Genomic DNA, 11445 nt, shown 5'->3' with positions numbered 1-11445 from the left:
CTGGATTTTGTAGTCATCCCTCTAGAAAGGAAAGCGTACGACGCTCTTCTAGGAGGGGGGTGGCTGATCATGGCCAAAGCTAACCACAACTGGAAAAGGAATACGCTTTCAATCGAGAGTGATGGTCATAAGTATGTAATTGATCTAAGGAACCAGTCCGTTAGCGAAGAGCTCGCGTCATCGGACTCCGACTGAGAAGATTCAAATAGATGGGAGTGGGGTTCTGCAAGAGACAGAGGAGGGAAAGAACCCGACGAGGAAGGAGTGTTGGAACTGGATGAATGTTTCGAGGATGGAACCAGTTCATTGGCGAGACTTTTTCATTGGCAAATGGAGGACTATGAGGTCTTCCACCCAGAGTGTCACATGCTTCAAATATGTGAGATAGGAGAATCAAGCGGCGGGATGGAAGAACAATCCTTTTCCTTGGAGTGCGGTAGATACCAAGAAGGAATGGCATGGATGGACGACACGCCAACCCACCAGTTTGAACGGGATAAACCCATCAAGTACGAGGAAAGGGATGTGAAAAAAATCAATCTAGGCAAGGACGAGGACCCACAGGTGATACTCGTAGGGGATGACTGGAACCCCGTACTTGATCACTCGTACGACGTACGCTAGTTGAGGGAGTGTTTGAGTTATTTGTACAGCGTACGGTCGACAAAGAAGGGAGAGTGGCAGTGGTTGAGTTATCTGTATGACGTACGACTGACAAAGAAGGGAGACTGGCATAGCTTGTACAGTGTACGACCTGCAAGAGGAGGAATACCGTACGACAGAACATTGCACCCACAGGAAACTAAGTCATACGATCTTGTACGACTAGCAACAGATAAAGGAGAAAGACCGTACAGTCAGAAAACAGACATACCGTACGTGCAGGATCCGTACAATCCCCTCCTTCGCGGTGTTTGTACACGCAGGGAGCGGTTGTATGAAAAGTTTGAGGGTATTTGTGCCATCCATGTGAAGCTGAGTGAAGAGTTGGCACAGGTTGAAGAGGTCGTACGACCAGGGAGCAGAAGTGCACGAGTTAATCCGTATAGTGTAGAGGCAACAGTCGGTCCAATGGTCCGTACTAGTATGGCAAACTAGACAATGGCAGAGAAGGCCGCACAAGGGAAAAAAGAGGTCGCTGTACAAGTAATTGGTACTAGTATGACATGTTCAGGTACTAGTACGACGAGCACTAGTACAGTACCAGCAGGTACTGGTACAGTTCTAGTAGGAACTGGTACGTTTCCAGTAAGAATTGGTACGGTACTAGCATGTACTGGTACGCTAGGTGCTAGTATGACATGTTTAGGTACTGGTACGACGATCACTGGTACTAGGTTGGAAGGACAACTTTTGGCAGAACGAATTCATGGTTTTTTCAAGCTGGAATACAAGACATTATACATGTGCCATTATGTTATTAGCCTATTCCTGGACGCCATACGCGTGCAAGTACCACCAGAAATGTGGGGAACCTTTGAACCTCGCGGAAGGGTTGAACCAAATAAACCCACCATGTACTACTACATTCACCTGGACATCCTTGGCGACACAACGTAGCCCACACGGAAGAGGAGGAAACTAGACGCATTTGTAGAAATTGAAGAGGTTAGCAGCGCAGAGGATTCAGAGGAGGTGGAAGAAATAGAAGAACAGGAAAGTGGGGATGAAGGGTTCCACCTGTCAGGACACACCGCTGTAGAGGAGGAAGAGGAAACTGAGTCATGGCAGCAGGAAGAAGATGTAGAGGAGGAGCAATAGGGAGGATTGCGGGAGCAATGGAAGAGTACGAGGGTGAAATTTACACCCTCGAAACTAGCCTCGGCACACCTGGTACCTCAGGAGGCGCTTGCAGTAGCTAGCCCAGTGGGAGATGTACGACCAGTCGGGGTGCTATTCCAGAAGATTGGAGAGGGGGAACCGTCGGCACAGCGACGGGTATCGTTGCCACAGATCAGTTTGGCCGTACTTGCAGCAGGAACAGAAATTGGTATGACAACAACAAAAATTGGTACGACGGCAGCAGAAACTGGTACGATGTCGACAGAAACTAGTACGACGACAACATAAACTGGTACTGCGTCAACAGAAACTGGTACAATGTCGGCAGAAACTGGTACGCCAACATCATAAACTGGTACAAAAACTGGTACGATGTCGACAGAAATTGGTACGGTGTCGGTAGAAACTGGTACGACGACAGGAGAAATTGGTACGGTGTCGATAGAAACTGGTACAATGCCGACATAAACTGGTACGACGACAACATAAACTGGTACGATGTCGACAAAAACTGGTACGACGACAATAGAAATTGGTACGATGTCGGTAGAAACTGGTACAGTGCCAACATGTACTGGTACGACAGAAACTGGTACGATGCCAATAAGAACTGGTACGGTGCCAACAAGTACTGGTACAGTGCCAACATGTACTGGTACGACAAAAACTGGTGCGGTGCCAACAAGAACTGGTACAGTGCCAACATGTACTGGTATGACATAAACTTGTACGATGCCAACAAGAACTGGTACGGTGCCAACAAGTACTTGTACAATGCCAACATATAGGAGTACGACAAGAATTGGTATGGTGCCAACAAGAACTGGTACAGTGCCAGTAGGAACTGGTACTGTGCCAGTAGGAACTGGTACGGTACCGACAGAAACTAGTATGGGTGACTTGGAGGCAGAAATCGGTACGGTACTAGCAAAAACTGGTACGGGTGACTTGGAGGCATTAGCAACCCAAGTGGCAGAGCTCACCTTACAGCTGGAACAGAAAGATAAAAAGCTACTGGAAGCTGCTCACATGGTAAAGAAAGCACGGGAACGACAGCTGCTGGCGGAAAAGAACCTGAAACTTCAGGCCGGACAACAACCTCCTCTTCCGGCCACTACAGGGACGCCTCCTCCCTCTTCTCGGTCTTAGCTATGTTTTATATAATTCAGTTTCTCTTGTCCGAGTCGTCTGGAAGACGACTACGTTTTTTTGGGGGGGGCTAATGTTAGGGGTAAAAATGTATGTTAGTATGAATAATAATTATAAGTGTGTTATGTTTTGCTGTTGCCGAGAGGTTCCCGTCGGGTAGTTGGGAGTTGGCCAACCGTCGGGTCTATATATTGTTTGGTTGGAACCTCAGTAGGGGGAGATTATGTATGGACAATTCTGGACATGGGAATAAAGATATAACTTTGTGGTCTACTTATTATCATTTGTCATTTATGTTATGATTGTTCTGTCCCATGAATACTTGGTACGTGCAGGGAATACTGTGTTATCTGTTCATTCACGAACTATACATTTAGGACTAAACAATTTGCAAAAGACAACTATGGATGATCAAAGGAGGGTGCTTGCTATTGCTTTTGTAGGCATTAAGAATTTGGGTCCTTAAGTGTTTTTCCCTCTTTAAATAAATAAATAAAGAGTACTTTTTAATAAACTGTAGAGTGAAGGGAATGGGGTTCACTAGTCTAAACATGCAAATTAGAAATCAAACCCATTTGCATCAACTTACATTGGGGAAATAAACAATAGGCCCAACTATAAACCCTTGGGAGAGCTGGGCACATGAATTGGTTAGTTCCTTGCTATTCTTTGATATGAATTGATGAGATAGAATGATGAAATGCAAGGACTAGGTCTAAAGATGTAAAATTGCAATAATCAGTATAGACATGAAGCCACATAATAGATATGTAGACTTTGAGAATAGATTTGGAAGTAGGAATTAGAGAGGAAGCTATGTCTACAATTTGAGCCTGAAAGTGCCTATGTATGTTAATAGGCGCCACTGACTTGAGGGTGTCAAATGCAAATATCAGGAACATATTTTGGATCAAGATGTTGCAAAGACTTTCTCCTTGAAATTTCGTCAGAAAAGTGTTAGACATTGATAATGATTGCCACTGACCAGAGTTTTCTACCTTAAAATCTGGATCTCTTTGTCTCGTTTTGTACTTTTTGACTCTGTAATCCTTCTATCAAATCTAAAACCTGCACATACAAGAGAGGAAAATGGTGTAGGGTTGTATAGGGGTTTGCTTAGGTCAAAACCCAGGTTGGAATTAACCCTATAATGATGATAGACATAAAGATAGCTTACCCTTGTAGGGTAGAGGCTAGATTTGAAATGAAATGTTGGAATTGAAATGTTATGTTTTAAATGAGGGGACAAGACTTGATTTTATACTCAACCTCACAAAACGTGTTGAAAATTTTGAAGAAGGCCGACATCAGGAGCATTTTCCTGCTCAACATTTTTTTACCGTTACGAGGGTTCAAATTTAGGCCCCTTTTGGTTGGACTATGGTGCTAGGCACCCTAGTCCAGTCTTCTTGGGCTGGAAAAGGGTCGGAAAGCACATACAGGGTGTTGAGACCTTAGATTCAGGCACTGTTTGAGCATAATCAAGGGCAAGGAGAAACACCAAATTGAGCCTTAAATGAGTGTGAAATTGTATGAGGATACAATTTACGACACTACATAAATAATCACATGGTCCATAGAGCCTTTGTTAGATAATCTCATAAAACAAAACTAAAATCACTCAAATAAAGAAATAATTGGTCCTCAAGATATAACTAAAATCTTCAACCTTAAGAATGTGACATGATATTTTGCCCTCCCCAAAATTGCTTGCCCTCAAGCAATCACAAATTTGGATGCTCAAGTATTTCTCCACCATCCCATATGGCATCTTCCATAGTGAGATTCTTCCGACCCATTAGGTGCTCTGTTGTACTCCTTTTCTTCAACTCCTTTTTGATGTTGAAGATGGCTTTGAGCTTATGTTGACTCTGAGCTTGTTGAAGATGACCTTGAATCCTCTCAACATGTGTTGGCTATTCTTAATCAAATCACTAGTGACTTGTACTCTAACGCTTGTAAGCTCCAAATCAATTAAGTTTAGATCGTAATCATATAGTACCATAAATGGAGACATACTTGTAATCACGTGGTAGTATTATTCTCCTAACTATGACCACTTGTTCCATGCTTTTTGTTGTATGTAACTCTTTAAGTACACTTCAAGCCATTTCATCCATTGGTGTGAGGGTGCTGAATGATATTAAGAGTGAATTGAATCTTTTTTAGTTGAAATAGTTCTTTCGACCGGATGATAAGGAATCTACTTCATCTGACACTCACAATGTTAGACAATCTATATAAATTAATATCTTATTTGAAAAACAACATGGCCTCTAAAAGAGAAGTGATTGAGAGGTGTGCATGATTAGTTAGTTTATTTATAACAACAAAAATGTAAACCTGGAGAAGGCTTATGATGAGGTTTATGATTATTTCTTCCTACCTTTGACCTATGATTAGGCAAAAAATACACCCAACTCTTGATATGTTTTTCCTTGGTTCGATGATGAATGATTCTTTCTTCTCGTTGTTTGAGGATATCCTCAATTTCTTGCAAGGCCAAGGGTTGCCTTACAAAATTACCATTATGTTTTGATTGTGCCGCTATGTTAATGTCATAAACTGAAGAATCTGAGGCCTCTTGTTGAGCAATGATAACGATTTTCTGGAATTCCAATAGATCTAATTTCTATATTGGAGGTAGAAACACTTATAAAATGGTGCAAATCAAGTTGTATGCAAGTTTTAATGAAGTTGCAACAACCATAAATTATCTGTAACTCAATCAACATATGTATGAAAAACCTCTTAAAATCTACTATCGCTTGGTTGGAGATGACTGATAGCAATAGTGTTGTGACCTAATCACACATCACCCCATTCCAAATGGGGACCCCCTACTTTTTAGGTCCTCTTGGTCTTTTGGTTGTGGTTCTTTGGGTCTTTTCGCAACAATCCCTTTGGTCTCCCTAGGTTTGCAAGTGTTTTGGTAAAATTGGAAGTGTGCAAGTCCTTTGAGCAAATTTGGCCAAGTTTGGAGCTTGCTGATCTATTTTAGGGTTTTGCCCTTCAGATAGATTTGAGGTCATTTCCTTGGGGTTTTGGAACATCTGAACGTTGCAATGAAGTCAAGATCCTTTCAAGGAAGCTTAAAATCTGAGTGAATTTTGAGCACTTACTATTTTTAGTAGTTTCTATTTTTAGTAAGTTTCAATATGCCTTGGATTGGCTTAATTTTGACTTTAAACAAACAAACTATTTTTAGTAAGTGTCACCCTATCGTTTGCCCTAATTTCATGTTTGGAAGTACTTACTATTTTTAGTAAGTCTATTTTTGGCAGGTCTATCTCAGTTAGAGGTCAAGACATTGATGGTAGAGCATTCCTAAAAATACAAGTTTAAATTCGGAAAGTTGAAAAAGCAGGTAGTTGATCAGAAAAATGGCTAAGTATGAAATTCTTTTCTGAAGTGGAAAAAGCATGGAAAGTTATTCTAAGGCATGAGAAATCTTTCTCAATCCCAAGATGGCAGCTACAACTGCAAAGGTGAAAAATCTATCCCAAGTTAGGAATGAATGTCTAAATTTCGATGAATTCCCTTCTCCAATCCCAAGGTGGGCTACAAAAGAGGAATGAGCTTCAAATGTGGGTCATGGAGGAATTCCAAAAAGTTCCAAAATTCCTTCACAAGGTAGAAATGACACTCATGCAAGAAGTTGGGCGCTAGAAGTGGATAGAGGAGGAAAGTTCAAAATTCTCAAAATTCCTCCATCCTAGTGGATTGGCGCTCAAGAAGCAAGGTGGACGCCAAAGTGGTGAAGTGGAGGAAAAGCAAATTTCTTATAGTTTCCTCCTTCACAAGGAAATTCTGCCCAAGACTAGAGTAGGGCGCCAAAATGGTGAAGAGGAGGAATTTTCTTCCAAGGTTGAAATTCCAGGACACTAGACAAACAACGCTCGAGTTGAAGAGTGGGCACCAAAACATGGTAAGGAAGGAATTTCCTTTCAAGTCTAAAATTTCTCCATCAAGGCAAAATAGTGCCCAACCTAGACGAGGAGTGCGAAATAGGGGTTAAGCAGGAAAAGCAAGTTTTTTCCAAATATCCTCCATGTGCAAATTCTGCCCAAACTTGGAAGTGGGTGCCAAATCAAGGAAGAGTAGGAAATTCCTCCCAAATGCAAATTTCCTCCTTCACAAGGAAAATCTGCCCAAATATGGGGATGGGCGCCAAACAGAGGTTCACGAGGAATTTCTCCTTCAAATGAAATTCCTTCATCAGGTGGAAATAGCGCCCAAGGAAAAAATAGGAATTGGGAATTAAGATCAAAAAATTCAAAGTTTCCTCCTCCAGTGATCAAATTTTGCCTAGGTTGAAGAATTCTAGAGAATTCCAAGTCACGGAGGAAAATTGACTAAGTGAGATAATTTTCTCTCCTAACATTCCAGAACTCTAGACAAGATAAAATTCCTCAAAAGTTGGAAAAGTGATTGATTGATTGAAAAATCTCTTTCAGGAACAAGATGTACTCAAGAACATGGAAAAAACTCCGTCAGGATAAAAAATCTCTCTACAAGAATTTTCTCTCCTAAAATCCCAGATGAACGGGATTCCTACAGATGCAGATAAAGTTGTTAAAATTCTCCTAAGGAAAATATTTTGAAATATCTTTATGCATCCAAAAGGGAAAGATTTTCACAATTAATGAGTTGGCGACATGCAAAATAATATTCCTCATTTATGACACACAACTTGAGAAGTTTTAGAAACTTTCATTTTTGAACTTAACATTGATGGCGAGGCTCGTTTGCATGGTGAGTTGTCGGAGGAAACATGACACATTTTAAATGCAATTGCCAATTTTAACCTTTCGTTGACTTAGCAACTTAGTAGGAGATTCTTATTTAAATGATGAATTGGAATTCATTTCTCACAACAGTTATTAGAGAAATTTGAAGTTAGAGAGAGGTGGAGAAAAGTCAGAAGCAAAGTGTTATTATTTTCTAGAAGTTCTTGTTCTCGGAGGAATGGCGGAATCCAGCAAGATTGCTAACACTTCTCGAAAAACAGAGATTAAATAATGAGCAAAAGGGTTTCCTTCTAGAATAAAAGATTATTTCAAAGTGGAAGGAAGTCAGCGACACTAATTTAGGAACATTCCAGCTGAGAGAATTCCAGAAGAGAGTTTTTGGAACAGCTAGACGTGCTTCATAAACCACTACCACCAGGATTTTCAAGAGTGGGATTGTAGTAGTTGTCGAGTTCCCTCAAGCCATCTAATGCTCGAAGCTGATTATGGAGTGTGCGAATCATTATAATGTTGAGAGAAGAGTAATTTTTAGCACCGAATGGCAAACTCCTAGCCAACCTGACAGTTAAGGCAATTGGAGAGACATGATGAATTCTAGCATACCAGTCCATGACCTACAAAACCAAAGAGAGAGCAACGATGATATATGATGTTGGCATTGAGAGATGTGCTGGAATAATTAACAAAGTCTGGATGTAGAAGGCAAAAACACATATTTTTAAGATGCCCAAGCAGATTACCAACATGGACTTTAAGCAAGAGTATGTTGACCTTGTGCTCATGTTGAGCAGAATCATGGGATATCAACAAGCCTCCTTATTTGAATCTTGGATGTTTTTCTTCATCAATGATGTAATGGAAGGCGATGAAATAGTAGATTGGGCAAGGTTGATTAGCCATAATGCATGAATAGCCAAATAATTTGAAGCAATCCCAATCTTTTTATATGAGTTCATAGTCATCTACTCGGTGGCAAGAATGGGCAAATTCAATGTTTTGCCAGGAAAGGGACCCATGGGATGTGGTCCAGGACAATTGAGAGTTCATGAGTGCTATCCGCAGTTGCACTTGTATGAAACTACTTTCAAGTTGGTAAGTGACACCTTCACGATGCATTTAACTAGATTGTTACAAGGTGGACTCCACACGAGGTTTTCGCAGAAGGCTAGAAAGTGGATAAAGAAGTACGAAGCCTGGTTTATCCAATTTCCAAAGTTTACGTACATTCGTGTACAAGGGTCCTCTGATTAGTCGCATAAGTTGCCAAGATATCTAACAAACAAGATGGTGCTGCTAGAGCTTACCAGGCAGCTAACCGCCTATGACAAGATCTAGAAGAAGAGGAAGTTGTCAGTTGAATTTCCAGTTGTCTTAGGAGAATATGTAGAAATGCCCAATGTTGGTGGCGGTTGAGAAGTCAATAGATGAATTATTATTCTCTCACTTGACATTCCATATGACAAGATCATTCTTTGACCCATACAATAAGATCATGATGGTTGTTGGAGTGAAACACAAGCACAAAATTCCGCTGGAAGACTTCGAGGTTAGGAATAGAATGTTTTCCAGATTGCCCCTCAACATGATAAGATTTTGTGAAGTCATTCAGGTGCCAAATAAGGTCGAGGAAGATGAAAATATGGTTCAACCTGAGTATGAAAATTTGAAGGATAGGCCTTTTCAGGCTCCAGATTGGTTAGAGATAGAGGTTGATGATTTGAATGTTTTAAGTAGGCCAGTCCTAAAATTTAATAGGCATTGGGTTGAGCAACACACCACAAAGTTAAAGGCAAAGAATGTTCGCGTGACTTACCAATTGATGGGAGACCTGGACTCCCATAGCGAAGCAATGGAAGGGTCATCAAGAGCCTAGGTTGGAGAAGAAGTTCCATAGGAAGGAATAGAGCATACAAAAGAGAAAGATGTTCCTAGGAAGTCACAAATGAAGAAGAGAAAAGAAGTCCATTCAAAAGAGCCGCAATAAAAAAGGCCAAGGATGGAAGAAGTATAATCACTGACTAGTTCTTGTAGTGTGCTCGAGGTTGAGATGTTCACACAAGAAGTTGCAAGGGGCCAACCAAAAGAGAATGATCTTGACATTGGACAAGCACAATATATTCTCAACATTAGTGCTTCCCATTGATCTATTTAGTAGGAGAATCAAAGGCGAGAACTTCCTTCCAATTTAGAACAATAGGATCACGATTGTTTCATGGAAATAATTCTTAGAGACTTAGGCACTTTCGAGGAGGTTTCACAAGAACATTTGCAATTAGAAGTTCATGATCATCCAACGATTGCTCCAATTTGGTTAAAGGAAAGGATGAGGAAGGAGCCAAAAGAAGAGTTGGATCCTGCACACGAATTAGACGATTTTTTAAGCAGAATACATAAACCAACATAGAAGGCGGCAACTAAGAAGTTTTCTAAGATCACAAGAGACGAGAGAGGATTAAGGACATTGCACTTAGCTATGCCTAAAGTGGATAAGGATAGGAATGAAATCACACTTGATGAATATGAAGTCAGAGAAGTCAACTTAGGGCTCGCTTTCACGACATAGGTGGTGGAAGACTTTGATGAATCTTCTTTACCATTGAAAGAGCAAATGAAAAGGATGAAGGAGAAGAATAAGAGGTTGGAGAGCGAGAATATGGCCTTGTGCGAATATCTACGTCAGTTGCAACATCCACTCAAAGAAGAAGATCCATCCTTTGTTCCTCCCTCTTCTTTTCCTAGGGAATCCATTGATGGCAATGCAAGAGCATCCTCGATTCATAGCAATCTTGAATCAACAAAAACATTTTCCTTTCTGTTTGTAGTTTTAGTTTTCCTTTCCATGAGTCTTGGTTTTGGCTCACTAGATCTTGTGGAGTTGGTTTCTTCTTGAATACTTGATCATCTTTCTTGATTCCAGACCGCATCACTTTTGGATCATTTTCTGGCAAGATATCGCTATCGATTTCCTTGATAGTCTCTTGTTACCGGTTGCCTAGACCTATTTTGGTGATATACCGAAACCCCTTCCGAAGCCTGCGGAGCCTTGGGCGTTGATTTCGATGTTCCTTGGCATGTGGCCGATCTTTTCCCGCGATCTACGTTTCATCCTTTGGATTTTCGGAGGAATCTCTTGGGGGAGGCCGACCTTGTTATTTTTACATGTTAGGTCTTGTTCTTCGGGTTTTGATCCCTTTTGGGCTGACTAGATCCTTTGGATCGATATATATATATATATATATATATATATATATATATATATATATATATATATATATATATATATGCGTAATCAAGGAGAGAATCAAGTAGCTAGACTGTGCGTAGAAGATAGATCTCAAGATTCAAGGTCCCGGTTGTGACCTATTATGTATGTTCTACTAGGCCTGTGAGCCGATATGCTATAACCTGGTTGTTACCGGTTGTTTGTAATCAATTTTCATTCAATAAAACAATCTGTTCTGCATTGCCTCCATCATATCTTTGTGTTTCCGTTGTGTTTGCTCTTGCTGACTAGTCTGGATTGGTCTCTTCGAGGTCCCTCCTCACCGGTGACTGCGTCAAGTGGTATCAGAGCGAAGTTTCATTCCGGAGGTTGTGTGTCCTGAAATTTTCTTGTAGGGTGGCAGATTGCGGATTCGACCTGCAATTGCAAAGGACTAGCGTGAACGATGGCGCGAAGAGGAGCTAGGAATGGTGGAGCGTGTGGGAATGCAGACCTTGCTGTGATGAAGATGTTGCGAGGTATAACAGCCTGGTTGGAAGT

At 41.0% G+C, this 11445-nt stretch overlaps 1 protein-coding gene across 1 annotated transcript; it reads right to left on the bottom strand.

Annotated features, from left to right (window-relative positions):
- Positions 1-1838: 1838 nt before the first annotated feature.
- Positions 1839-10606, bottom strand: LOC131875116 (SH3 domain-containing protein C23A1.17-like). Its single transcript, XM_059219142.1, has 3 exons — positions 10577-10606; positions 9924-10036; positions 1839-2772 (listed from the first exon to the last, which is right to left on the bottom strand). The coding sequence occupies exons 1-3, from the start codon at positions 10604-10606 to the stop codon at positions 1839-1841; spliced, it is 1077 nt and encodes a 358-aa protein (XP_059075125.1).
- Positions 10607-11445: the final 839 nt, after the last annotated feature.

This window comes from Cryptomeria japonica, chromosome 4 (genome assembly GCF_030272615.1).
Source record: "Cryptomeria japonica chromosome 4, Sugi_1.0, whole genome shotgun sequence".
Taxonomy (NCBI): Eukaryota; Viridiplantae; Streptophyta; class Pinopsida; order Cupressales; family Cupressaceae; genus Cryptomeria; species Cryptomeria japonica.
The sequence above is the reverse complement of the archived record's forward strand: the minus strand, read 5'-3'. Positions and strand labels throughout refer to the sequence as shown.

Coding starts and splice junctions, on each gene's coding strand:
- LOC131875116 (XM_059219142.1), bottom strand. CDS start 10,606: ATGCGGTCTGGAATCAAGAAAGATGATCAA. Junction 10,037..10,576: donor GAATCAAGAAAGATGATCAA/GTATTCAAGAAG, acceptor ATTCGTGTGCAG/GATCCAACTCTTCTTTTGGC. Junction 2,773..9,923: donor CTTGTGAAACCTCCTCGAAA/GTGCCTAAGTCT, acceptor TTTCTGTTCCAG/CTGTAAGGTGAGCTCTGCCA.